Here is a 14,338-nt window from a genome sequence, read left to right as displayed (position 1 = left end):
CATTAGAAAGAATAAATTAGAGCACCTTGCCAGACAGTTCTCTGTGCCTTTTGCACATATTTTCATTGTGGCATATTTCATGTAGAAATTAGGAAGCATAAGTCTCTCTATTTCCTGATGTGCTCCTACTTAAATTCTTAGATGACTTTGCCTATAATTTCATTTCTTGATAGTACACTAAAGCTCAAACTAAATTTGAGGCATATGATTCAGTAATACCAAAGATCTAGGCAAGGAAAAATTTCTGATGCTGGTTTCCTGTGATTCCTGTACTATGTACATTCTAAGCGACTGTGTAAAATGGCAAGACGATCTTTAAGTTTTTCACATTTGTGTCACTCTGTAACCAAGACTTCCTTCAACTTAAAAATTATATTTTTTTTACCCTCTTATGCTCTTCAGGTCACTTCAGGGTCACTCTCGCACACGAAGTTGATGGGTGGAGGAAATGACCCAACGATGTCTGAATTTTTGTTGCTGGGACTCTCCAGTTCCTGGGAGATTCAGATTCTTCCTCTTCTGTTTTTCACAGTATTTTATACAGCAAGTATGCTAGGAAACCTTCTCATTGTGCTCACAATCACGGCAGACCATCACTTACTTTCCTCTAAGTACTTTTTGCTGACACATCTCTCCTTCATTGACACAGGTGTTTCCAACACTGCAAACCCAAAGATGATTTATGACCTTTTCAGAGAAGGTAAACTCCTCTCCTTGAAAGGCTGTATTACTCAGATGTTCTTTATTCACACTGTTGGTGGTACAGAGATGGTGCTGCTCGTAGTCAAAGTCTATGACAAATACATTGCTATCTGTAAACCCCTTCACTACCTGACCATAGTGAGCCTAAGAATGTGCCTTTCCCTTTTGGCTGTTGCTTGGACCTTTGGACTTATCCATTCTGTGGCCCAACTGGCTTTTGTTGTAAACTTATTCTTTTCTGGTCCCAGAAAACTGGATAGCTTTTGCTGTGATTTTCCTCGGTTCATCAGACTTGCACGTATGGACACAAATAGATTGGAGTCTCCAGTCACTGCCAACAGTGGTTTCATCTCCATGGGCACCTTCTTCATCTTGATTGTGTCTTACATCTTCATCCTGTTCACAGTTCGCAAACACTCTTTAGGTGGTTCATCCGAGGCCTCTCTACTCTCTCACCTCACATCACTGTGGTGATCTTTTCTTTGGTCCTTGCACTATTGTCTATGTGTGGCCATTCCCTGCCCTACCCACAGATAAATTTTTAGTCGTCTTTGATGCCCTTAACACTCCTTTTATGAGTGCCATTATCTATCATTTAGAAACAGGGAGATGAAGGTGGCAATGAGAAGACTATTTGGCAAGGTGTTTAACTTCAGGAAGAGTTCTTTCATTCAGAAAGAAATTCAGATTCATCTTGACTACCCTTGGAAATTAATCTCTTTACATTCTTTACAAATCTTTTCAATTTAGTTAGTGATTTCAACAGCTACTGTGAAATCTTTCCTCAAAGTCTCTGTTCTGATCTGGTTGGTTTTCATAGGGACCTTTGCTCTAAGGATCCTAAAAATATTGAGGAGGAGTGAATTCAACCTTGGAAGGTAGTGTCCTTGTTTACAACTGAAGACTTTGGTTAAGGCTGAAATCTCACATCTGGGCACGTTTTCCTTTAAAACAAAATGTTGGATACTTTTTTCTTTGGTAGTGAATATCAAAGACACATCTCTTTTAATCTACATATGTACTGTTTATGCATGCCCTTTGAGTTTTTCAGTATCTATTTACCTGGAAGAATAAACAAAATGAAGATAATTGCCTGGGTAGCTTTAAGAATTTGAGGCTTCTAACATCTGGATTTGCCAATCCACACTCAGAATTATTTAGTACTAAGGGTTTTAGATTTTGGTAGAATTGAAAAGTGAAATTTGGGATAAATCATAGAGTGGCAATTCAGGAAACTCTAAAATTATTAATTAATCAAATGTTTTGAGACCAGAAGATATGAATTCCTACACCACTCAGTGTGTATGATAATTAGTTTTACAACAATTACTTCCTAAACTATATTGATTGTTTTTATATTGCAAAGAAAACTATGTGCATATTAAAAAATTATAAATGGATTGAATATTTTGGAGCTAAAAGAGATGACACTGGTTTACGACAAAACGAATAAAAATACAGAAGATTTCTACATTATGTGAACCAGCTTTGTAGCTAAATTAAAAGTAAATACAAAGTGTAGATACTACAAAAGAAAATTTATTACAAAACTGGAGATAGAAAGCTACAATGGAAAAATATATTAAACTTTCATGTGATAAAATATATTACATACAACTAGTAACTAGTTTGACAAATAAATATACAGCCTAGAAATGGTATAAATAACTATTCAAAGTGTACCTCATTTTTCTTTCTGAGTTACCAAATGAACAGCAGCAGATGTGGAGCGAAGGCATTATTATTCACCTGTAGGTTGGGGGACTTGTTGTGAAACTGGCCTGCCATCTATGAGCATCCAAATGACCAGCAGCAGTAATAGATTATTAAGAAAAGATGGGAAGAGTAATATTCAAGGCTGCAATTAATGACAAATTTTGACCCTCTTCCCCACACAAATTTGCTGGTGAATCTCAGGTGAAAGATCAGATCCTCTGAAGCCTGAGGAAAGATGTGCTGACACTCCTCTTTTGTAGTTCCTGCCTTTGTGTATTAAAATTTTTCATCCTATTTTTTATTAAGATATAATTGACATATAACATTATGTTAGTTTCAGTGTACAATATAATGGTTTGATGTTTGTGTGTATTGTAAAAAGATCACCACAATAAGTTTGGTTAACATTCATCACCACATATAGTTAACAAATTTTTTTTATGGTGAGAACTTTTAAGATCTATTCTCTTAGCAACTTTCAAATATACACTACAGCATTATTAACTGTAGTCACCACGCTGTACATTACACTCCCAGGACTTATTTATTTTATAACTGGAAGTTTGTACTATAATTTTTTAAATGAGCTTTCCTTTGTTGAACATATAGCGAGTCATCAAATTTTACTAATGGGAAACGTGCTATAATACATCACTGTGCACTTTTTTTTTTTTTTAAAGATTTTATTTTTTCCTTTTTCTCCCCAAAGCCCCCCGGTACATAGTTGTGTATTCTTCGTTGTGGGTTCCTCTAGTTGTGGCATGTGGGACGCTGCCTCAGCGTGGTCTGATGAGCAGTGCCATGTCCGCGCCCAGGATTCGAACCGACGAAACACTGGGCCGCCTGCAGCAGAGCGCGCGAACTTAACCACTCGGCCACGGGGCCAGCCCCGCCACTGTGCACTTTTTTGATTATTTTCTTAGAACAAAATCTTAGATATGTAATTACTGAGCAAAGAGCAGCCATAACCTTAAGGCTTTTGATTCATATTACTAATTGTCTTCCTGAATGAGGAGGATTTTTTTAAAAACTTAAACACTGACCTAACCATTTTCATTTTCATTCAAATCAATACATATTCAAAGTTTCCATGATTCTTTTATAAATTTCAAGTTTAACAGCTTTCTACCTCTTTCCAATTTAGAGCACCGGGTTTGCTAAGAGTTTTTATCAAGAAAATGTGTTGTATTTTGTCAAATGTTATTTCTCGAACATCTTGTGTTAGTGTTTTTTGTTTGCTTTTGGTTTTCGGATGGAGTGTTCTTTTAGTCTGGAAAGTCAAGTCTTTTCTTTCTGGAAAGTCTTCTCAAGTGGTAGCCTCAGAGATGTGTTCTCTTCTGTTGTGTTTCTTAGGGACCTGTATATTGAATCTTCCGTATCTATAACTTCTCTACACCTTTTAATCTCTTAATTTATTTCCATTTCATTGGGTTCTCATGCGTGTCTTTATCTCTCTCCTGGTGTGTTTCAGCAGTGGTTTCTTTCCCCAGTCTCTTTCCAATTTTACCTTACTATCAGTAATGAATAATTGTTTCCTTCTATTTCCATCTTGAGATGTGTCTGTTCATATTTAATCTCTTTTTCTGTCATACCTTTTTGAGCTTTTAAATCTCTATGTCTTTCTACAGTTGATCAATCCCGTAAATTTAAAAAATTCATGGTGAAATATTTGGTCCCGAATTTGATCTGCTTTGTGGCAATATTTTTCTGGAGTCTTTTCTCTCCCGTTTGTTTTCATGCTTATTTTCCTTTTTTCAATTTGTAGATCTCGTGCTGGCTCTTTTCATTTTTAATTTTTTTAATTTGTTTTTAAATATCTGTCTTTAAAAAATTACCTCACATGTAAGGCAGAATGATGTTCCACACACGAGGGCATATTGCCCTGTGCACTATAGACTCACACTATCTATTCTCTTTCCCCCGTGTTCCTAGCTTCTAGGGGCAATGTACTCTTGCTTTGCTTTGCTTTGCTTTGCTTTCTTTTTTCTTTCTTCCTTCCTTCCTTCCTTTCTTCCTTTATTTCTCCTTTTCATGGTGAGTACTTTAAAAGTCTACTCTGTTAGCTGCTGACTTCTTAAAATGCGGTATATTTTTTCCTGCACCAACTCTTTGTGGTAGTTTCATGTCAGTGAGTGAATGGAAATGTGTTCTAGCTTAACAGGATTTTTTTCTCATTAGCTAGTTGTTTTTCTTTGCCTGTGCAAGCTTTTTTTCCCCTTTACTTCTATGAGCCAGTGGAGTTAGTCGGGCAGTTATAGGGCTGTACATAATACAAAAAGATTTTTTTTCTCTCTCTCTTTCTCACCAAACAGATATACGATTTCTTACAATTTGCATTTGCTACTTCTATAATTAGTAAAAATGTGCCAAGATTTAATTGTATTTATCTTCTAAATTTTTTCTTTTGTTTGCTAAGTCATATATGCAACAGTAGACCTACTATCTGATACCTTTTCTTTGATGTTTGTCTCTTCTTTTTGTACTCTTTACCTTTCTCCCTTGAATCAATGGGAATATTACAGCTGCATGTAACATAGGAAGCTTTTGACCTGGAAGGGCCTGTAAAAATCATTTTCTATAGCCTGCTCATTTTACAAATAAGGAAATAATACTATAGAGATATCAAGTGAGTTATCCAAAGCGATAGGGTGAGTTATTGGCCAAACTTGCATAGAATTTAAAACTTCCAATTCATAATCTATAACCAAGTCTAACACACTACAGTTGATTCTGACTTAAAAGTATTATGGATCATGTAATAGAATCTATACCTAAACAGTTCGATGTGAATTATGTACATGCTAGCTTTTGATTGTAGAGAAGAATAACTTTACAAATAATTAAAACACATACACATGCATCCCAGGGATTTCTTTTTTAATATATTTTTTAATATTTATTTTTTTATTGGACTAACATTGGATTATAATACCATATAGCTTTTAGGTGTACATCATAATATATTTTGAATTCTGTGTAGATTACATCATGTTCCCCACTCCAAAACTGATTATAGTCCATCACGTCACATGTGAGCCTAATCACCCCTTTTGTCCTCCCTTCTTCCCCCTTTCCCTATGGTAACCACCAATCCAATCTCTGTTGCTATGTGTTTGTTTGTCATTGCTTTTATCTTCTAATTATGAGTGAGATCATATGGTATTTGACTTTCTCCCTCTGATTTATTTCACTTAGCTACTAAGCCATAGTAACCAAAACAACATGGTATTGGCACAACAACAGACACATAGATCAATGGAACAGAATCGAGAGCCCAGAAATAAACTCACACATTTAGGGACAGCTAATATTCGACAAGTGAGCCAAGAGTATACAATGGAGAAAGGAGAGTTTCTTCAATAAATGGTGTTGGGAAAACTGGACAGCCACACAAAAGAATGAAAGTAGACCATTACCTTACACCATGCACAAAAATCAACCTAAAATGGATTAAAGACTTAAACGTAAGACTCGAAACCATCCTGAAGGTTTCCATCAAGTTTTCTGTTTTACCTGCCAAGGTACTTTATTGGAGTTGATTTTAGTATAAATGTAATACAATTATATTCCTTGGAAATCCTTCTTTAACCTTACTCAGAAGATAAATATTTCAAAGTATGAAAGAAAATGGTGTTTCTTAAAAAATTTTTTTGATCTCTTTTTCCTCCTTTTTGTGACTTCTTAATAGCTTCCTCTATTGGTCTGTCAGGATTCTGGGTGACAATTCCCTTGGATAAATGAACTCATGTTGGCGATCTCAAGTTTCCGCAGTATCATTTGGTCAGTATTCTCCTGTGTGCCAATTAGCCATTTCTCCTACAATAATAGCATTTTTATAGCTATTTGTGCATGAAGTAATGCTAGTTTTAACCAAGGGAAGGTTGAACGTGTCAAATTGTTTGGAAGCAGTCACATACCAGGTCCTTAAATGAGTGGGTTGGTGGCAAATACAGAACTAGCTTAGGGCTATCGGTGTACAATGTTGAAGTCCCCAAAGGCCAGTATTGAATAGATCTTTCTGGTGACTGGATTGTTTTGTTGAGAAGTAAATGTTACCTTGTCCAACAGATGTAGCTTTCATCTAGCTTAATGAGAAAGAGTCAATACAAATAAACTCAAGTCTTTCTCTTTTCTTTTTTTTTTTTCTACCCATTGATATCCAAGGTTGAGATCTAAAAAGGGGAATCAGAATGGTTAGGAGGCGACCTTGTAAGTGGGAATGGAATCTGACTTGGTTTAGTTCTAGGTTTTGTTTCATTTCTTGACCTGGAAACAGAGCACCTTTGTTTTCTCTATTAATTAGAGCTTAGTGAGAACTGTCTCTTCTATAGGAAGCTAAAGGAATTCATGTGGATCAAGACAGTGGTGATCTGGAAACTCAACCAAGATGCTCTGAGATGCAGGTATTATACAGATTTGGCTTCTTCTACCATGCTTATTTAAACGTCCAGAATGAATTATGAATGCATTTGAAGTAGTTTAAGAGATACAGACGCTTATGAATATTTGAGGACAAGCTTCCTTCTCGCTCACTTAGATCTTCCCAGATTGCTGAGAGTAGAACGTGGGGCATCCAGAAAGGGACTAAGGTGTATCCTACAAGCAGAGTCGTGAGACAAAAGCAAAGTGTTCTTTACATACTGGTTAAGAGGCAGACCAGAGTATCCATATCAGTTCTACCACTTACTGTTATAATATGTTGCCCCTCTCCTTGTCTCAATTTCCTTCTCTGTAAAAAGGAGCTAATAATACCAGCTTTCATGGCTTTTGTATCAAGTAAGACAGTACACATAAAGGAGTCATTGTGGTGTCTTGCACATAGTAGCCACTGGTTTTTTCTGTGGTTTTTGGTGTTATTTTTTCCATAGATAGCTCATCAACCACTGCTCCAGACTGGGAGATGTTACCTGATTATGTCTCAGTAATTCTTTAAACTCAGATATGAAGCTACGTATACAAATAAACTACATCTATATCTTAAAGTGCACCATAGGTCTTGATTTCTTTCTGAAGACAGCCCTGATACCCTGGCTCATGGCTATCTTTCCTGCTTCAAATATTCTATAATCATACTACTTATTAGACATTCTTTACATAGCACAGTTTTTACTGTGTATACTTTTTGTGAGTGCTAAAAGTCTTAAGGTTAATGAGTACTTTACTACTTCATTAAGTCTATAGTGTCCTGGAACAATGCATTATGCATGGTAGGCATTTAGTAAATGTTTGTTGATTGATTACAGATGTTTATGATAAAGGGAAAAATAAATGATATAGCAAATTTACAATAATATGCCAAATGAGTCATATAAATAGTGCAAAAGGAATTAGAAAAGAGGAAGATTAATATGAAGAGAGGCCTTTCTATGGGATAAGGGACTTATCACCAACTTCAGATGAGGGAAACGATGGTGAATGTGGTAGCAGTCTAATATAGAGAATACCATCATTGTGATGAACTTCATTACATACTGGGTTAGCATTGTGTTATAAAATCACAGAAGCTTTAGACTTGAAAGGATTACATAGCATCACCTGCCTTAGTCCCTTTACAGATGATCAAACTGAGTTCAAGTCAATTGAATAATCATAAGGTATTGCATATTTGACAGTTGCTAAGAGAGTAAATCCTAAAAGTTCTCATCACAAGAAAAAAATTCTAACTGTGTATGGTGACAGATGATAACTAGACTTGTTGTGGGAATCATTTTGCAATATATACAAATGTCAAATCATTATGTTGTACATATAAAACTAATATAATATATGTCAATTATATCTCAATAAAAAAAGATAAATGAAATTCTGATACATGGTACAACATGGATTAACTTTGAAGATATTATGCAAAGTGAAATAATCCAAACACAAAAGGAGAAATACAGTGTGATTCCACTTATATGAGGTACAGGGCTGGAGGAAAGGAGAATGGGGAGTTGTTTAATGTGTGGAGAGTTTCAGTTTGGGGAGACGAAAAAGTTATGGAAATGGATGGTGGTGATGCTTGCACAAAAATGTGAATTAACTTAATGCCACTCAACTGTACACTTACAAATGGTTAAAATTGTATATTTTATGTTATGTATATTTTGTTGCAATAAAAATGTTTTTCTTAAATGGAAAAGAAAGGAAGTGAGTCAAGTGTGGAAGGGATGGGAGATGAACTTACTCAAGTTCCCACAGACTTAGGGATCGGACTTCATCACAACTCTTCTGATTCCAAGTGCACCGTTCTTTCCACCACTTCATGAACAGTGAAGAGTGAACATGGTGTGGACAATGATCTGCAAATATCAATCACATAGGATTTTGTTTGCTACATTGCATTAGCTCATCTATGCTCAGATTTTGCAGCATAAATCTCTTTTCTGGCTTGTCCTTACTCTATCCTATGCTGTCACAGCTCAAGCTTTGTGATCACTTCCAATCCTTGAGCTGTGCAATAGCTGGATACCTTTAAAGTTTCTGCATTAACTTTTCTCCTTGTGAGGAAAAGGTGAATATTATTTGATACAACTGCAATAGCATGAGGCTAAGCATGAGTCAGTATTAAGAGACTGGTAGCATTACATGTAGGAGGCAATCAAAGAAGTAAGGAAAATGAAAGTCATCAGAAATTGCCTGAGGTTTGGGAATCTCCATGGGCATGAGTAACAAACTGTGAGGGAGAAATCACTGAGTTCATTTCCATTTCCTCTTTCTTCTTTTGTGTTACTCCAGGGCATTCCTAGTCTGCCTCTCATAACCTTTTGATTCAGCAGAAGATTTTGCCTAATCTTCTCTTATCAAATCCCAGGTAATTTTAGGGAGACTGGTGAATTAGAAGCGGTGTTTTTTAGCAATGTGTTACTGCCCATTTTCTCCAAAAACTGTTTAAGGGGTTATATTAGAGGTATTTTGGCTGCGTGAAGTAAGGCAATATTTTTTCTTTAAGATTTGAAACTCATGCAGTCAGTAACTCCCCAAAAAGTTGATTTTCTCTTTACTATCTATTTCAGGTAAAATTTATGTCACCTCCATTTGCAGAGGAAATGGATGGAGCCAACCACTCTGTGGTGTCTGAGTTTGTGTTCCTAGGTCTCTCGAATTCATGGGGGATCCAGCTGCTTCTTTTTCTCTTTTCCACTGTGTTCTACATGGCAAGCATGATGGGAAACCTCCTCATTGTGTTCTCTGTGAGGGCTGACCCTAACTTACACTCTCCCATGTACTTTCTACTGGCCAACCTCTCTTTTCTTGACCTGGGGGTTTGCTCTATTGCAGCCCCCAAAATGATTTATGACCTTTTCAGGAAACACAAAGCCATTTCTTTTACAGGTTGTATAACTCAGATCTTCTTTATTCATGCTATTGGGGGCACAGAAATGGTGCTGCTCATTGCCATGGCCTTTGACAGATATGTTGCCATATGTAAGCCTCTCCACTACCTGACCATCATGAGCCCACGAATGTGCATTTTGATTTTGGCTGTAGCCTGGGTCCTTGGCCTCATCCACTCAGTGGCCCAATTGGCTTTTGTTGTAGACTTGCCCTTCTGTGGTCCTAATATATTGGACAGCTTTTATTGTGACCTCCCTCAACTCATTAAACTTGCTTGTACAGAGACCAATCGACTAGAGTTCATGGTCACAGCCAACAGTGGACTCATCTCCGTGGGCTCCTTCTTCATACTGATTATTTCTTACATCTTCATTCTGGTCACAGTTTGGAAACACTCTTCAGGTGGTTTAACCAAGGCCCTCTCCACTTTGTCAGCCCACGTTACCGTGGTGGTTTTATTCTTTGGGCCACTGATCTTCTTCTACACATGGCCCTTCCCCTCATCACGCTTGGACAAGTTTTTTGCTATCTTTGATGCAGTCCTCACTCCTTTTCTGAATCCAGTCATCTATACATTCAGGAACAAGGAGATGAAGGCAGCAATGAAGAAACTCTGCCATCAGCTTGTGGGTTACAGGAAGATGTCCTAAATACTCTAAGGATTAAGAAAAACTAGCTCTACCCTCAATAACAAGGGAAAAAATAAAGTCATTGAAATTTTATGTCTCTATTAATTTTTTGTACTTGATTACATTTAGGCATTTACCCTGTTGCTGTGTGTCTCTAGTACCCTAACTGATAAAGATAAAGGAGCTAACATAGGAGGTGTCTGTGTTTCAGACCCTCCGCTAGATGTTTTATGTAAATTATTTTATTTAATATTCGTGATATCTCTGTGTGGTACTTTTATCTTGATTATTTTTGATAAATTAAGAAATGCTTTCTGCTCGTGTCCTTATAATTACTATATAAAATTTTTCAAAGCAAAACTGATTATCATCTTAATCCACCACTTCCAATTGTCTTATCCCTCAAAAGGTGCCAAACAGAGAATGTGTTCAATAATTCAGTGTTGGACTTTTCACTGTTGAACTTTCCCTGCATTGAATTGGTTGATATCCTTTTCTCAAACTACCTACCAAACTGCAGTAGTATCAAATTAGTTTCTTTTTCCTCTTAGTTTAGTATCTGTTTGCTTCCTCTTAGCCCACATCCTTTGGCTATCTAGAGAACTGTTGATTGTACAATAGAATTGTGGAATTTCAGAACTGGAAGTTGAGAGATTATTTGTTCTACCCTATTTATTTTATAGATGATAATACTCAGGCACAGTGTTGTTAAATGAGACATCTAGGGCTGAAATCAGGTCTTACACTCCCCTCTCCAAATTTATTGAGGGATAATTGAAAAATATAATTGTATACATTTAAAGTGTACCACATGATGATTTGATATACATATACATTGTGGAATGATTAGTAACATCAAAATAATTAACACACCCATCACTTCGTATGGTTAAGTCTTTTCTCCTCACTTTAGATTTAAAAAATTGAAAAAAACTCGAAGTCCACTTGTTAATTTGGCTTCTTGAGATTTCAACTAACAGATACACCTCTGGCCTCCTATTGTCTTTCTCTTCCTGTCCCTGATGATAGCAGTGACATCATTATCTTCTCATTGGCATCGATTTCATATGATTGTTGTTTCCAAGTTCCTTCTTTATTTGCAGCCCAAGAAGAAATTTCTTAAATATGTTCCTGGTTATTTTATAACCAAATGATAATATTATCACTCTCATCCATTGTCTCACCCATGGATTTTATTTGTCACTTAATAACAATCCACAATTAAACAGTATTCACGTGTCTCTACCATTTTTTATGCTAATGAGCACTCTGAAGGTATTCACCATTTTTCTTATTACTACCAAGGTTCAGAAGCAATCTGAAGCAAGCTTCTAGAATTTCACTTATGAATATTACTTCTTTCCTTTATCTTTTTCTACTAGTGACCATGGACTGAATAGCTGAGACATATTAGAACTTCTTGGGGCCAAAGATAATATAGACCAGAGATGAAATCATTCTGATCTGTAAACAAACTAAGCTATTGATTTACAAACTAAAAACTGTGATAATTCCTACTTATTTTAAAGACTCTTTAAAATTGTCACTTATATACTCATATCCCTGCAGGTTAGCAATTTTTGGGAGATCCTTGTAATAAATCTGTCTTCTTAAACCACTGACAGATTTCAGATTTCTTTTAGGAAGTTATTTTACATTCATTTTTCTTCTTATTTTGTTTTAGACTTCTTTAAAATTATTAATTTGTTATTAAAATACGTATTTATTGGGACAAGTATAGGCTAAGACATTAGGTTATCCAGGTGAGAGAAATTTCTTTTTGCAAAATTAGCCTTTGGTTGCATGTTGTCATATGTATGAAATTGTTCCGTTTTCCTCCTGACAAGTTTTTTTTATACTTCGCTTTCTCCAGATGACCTCATACAGTGCTTCTTTGGATATCAGCCTTACAAATATTATGTGATTCTTTGACTTTCTATTTGGAAACTTATAATGGAAACTTAGACACACAATTACTTCAAATAAAATTCACGTCAGATATGTCATCTTTCCGCTTGCCCTTTTCTATTTCATTTAGAAGCCCGGTTGAAACTGTCATAACTCTCTCCCATCTATCAGCGTTCTCACAGGATTTTTAAAGCCCATTCATCGTTTTTGTCCAACTACCACCACCTCCACCATCACCAACATTTATTGAACACTTATCATATGGCGGGTACTATCCTAAGTTGTTCATACACATTAACTCATTTAATTCTCACAACAACCAGGTAGGTAATATTCTTATGCTTATTTTACACATGAGAAAACTGAGGCACAGAAAGATTTAGTAACTAGCCAAGGGACACAGAGCTGGTAATTGGTACAGCTGGGTTGTAAATCCAAGTAACTTCTGTTCCAGCATCTCTGCTTTTAATCACCGTACTCCACTGCCTCCAGATTTGATGGGTCCCTCTTACCTGTACTTCTGAAACCTGAACTTATTTTTCTCTCTCCTCTTTGCCTATTTTCCAATTATTTTATTGAGATCATAATGGTTTATAACATTGTGTAATTTCAGGTGTACACTATTATTCATGCATTTCTGTATAGGCTTCATCATGCTTACCACCAGTAGTCTAATATTTATCCATCACTGTACATATGTGCCCCTTTATCCCTTTCGGCCACCCCCAGTCCCTTCCCCTCTGGTGAACACTAATCTGTTCTCTTTCTCCATGTATTTGTTTACCTTGCACATATGAGTGCAATCATGCAGGATTTATCTTTCTCTGTCTGGTTTATTTCACTTAACACCATACCCTCAAGTTCCATCCATGTTGTTGCAAATGGACAATTTCATCTTTTTTACAGCTGAGTAGTATTCCATTGTATATATTTACTACATCTTTCCCCATTCATACATAGAAGGGCACTTGGGTCGGTTTCATGTCTTGGCTATCATGAATATTGCTGCAATGAACATAGGGGTGCATAAATCACTTTGGATTGTTGATTTCAAGTTCTTTGGATAAAGACCCAGCAGTAAGATAGCTGGATCATATGGTATTTCTACTTTTAATTTTTTAAGAAATCTCCTTACTGTTTTCCACAGTGGCTGCACCAGTTTGAATTCCCACCAGCAGTGTATGAGGGCTCCCTTTTCTTTGCATCCTCTCCAACATTTGTTGTTTTTTGTCTTGGTAATTACAGCCATTCTGAGAGGTATAAGGTGATGTTTCATTGTAGTTTTGATTTTCATTTCCCTAATAATTAGTGATGTTGGAAATCTTTTCATGTGTCTATTGGCCATCTGTATATCTTCTTTGGAAAAATGTCTGTTCATATGCTCTGCCCAATTTTTGGTGGATTTGTTTGCTTTTTTGGTGTTGAGTTCTATGAGTTCTTTGTATATTTTGGAGATTAACCCCTTGTTGGATATATGATTTGCAACTATTTTCTCCCAATTGGTGAGTTGTCTTTTCATTTTGTTTATGGTTTCCTTTGCCTTGCAGAAGCTCTTTAGTCTGATATAGTCCCATTTGTTAATTTTTTCCTTTGTTTCCCTTACCCAAGTACACATGGTATTCAAAAAGATGCTGCTAAGACTAATGTCAAAGAGTGTACTGCCTATATTTTCTTCTAGGAGTTTTATGGTTTCACGTCTTACATTCAAATCTTTAATTCATTTTGTGTATGGTACAAGATAATGGTCTACTTTCATTCTTTTGCATGTGGCTGTCCAGTTTTCCTAACACCATTTACTGAAGAGACTTTCCTTTCTCCATTGTATGTTCCTGGCTCCTTTGTCCAAGATTAACTGTCCATAGATGTGTGTTGTAATTCTGAGCTTTCAATTCTGATCCATTGATCTGTGTGTCTGTTTTTGTGCCAGTACCATGCTGTTTTGTTTACTATAGCTTTGTAGTATATTTTGAATTCAGGTATCGTGATGTCTCCAGCTTTGTTCTTTTTTCTCAAGATTGCTTTGGCTATTGGAGGTCTTTTGTTGTTCCACAAAAATTTCAGGA

The 14,338-nt window shown here is 36.1% G+C and overlaps 2 protein-coding genes across 2 annotated transcripts; both read left to right on the top strand.

Moving 5' to 3' along the window:
- Positions 1–459: 459 nt before the first annotated feature.
- Positions 460–1,315, top strand: LOC100071955 (olfactory receptor 4F3/4F16/4F29). Its single transcript, XM_067053849.2, is given in 3 exon segments — positions 460–1,129; positions 1,132–1,173; positions 1,176–1,315. Coding segments are annotated over 3 exon segments (852 nt in total).
- An 8,134-nt stretch (positions 1,316–9,449) lies between these two features.
- OR4F58B (olfactory receptor family 4 subfamily F member 58B) lies at positions 9,450–10,388 on the top strand. The gene has a single exon (XM_001501798.4). The coding sequence runs from the start codon at positions 9,450–9,452 to the stop codon at positions 10,386–10,388; it is 939 nt and encodes a 312-aa protein (XP_001501848.4).
- The last annotated feature ends 3,950 nt before the right edge of the window (positions 10,389–14,338 follow it).

Source organism: Equus caballus, chromosome 1 (genome assembly GCF_041296265.1).
Source record: "Equus caballus isolate H_3958 breed thoroughbred chromosome 1, TB-T2T, whole genome shotgun sequence".
NCBI classification, from domain to species: domain Eukaryota; kingdom Metazoa; phylum Chordata; class Mammalia; order Perissodactyla; family Equidae; genus Equus; species Equus caballus.
Note: the sequence above shows the minus strand (reverse complement) of the source record. Positions and strands in the feature narration are given on the sequence as shown.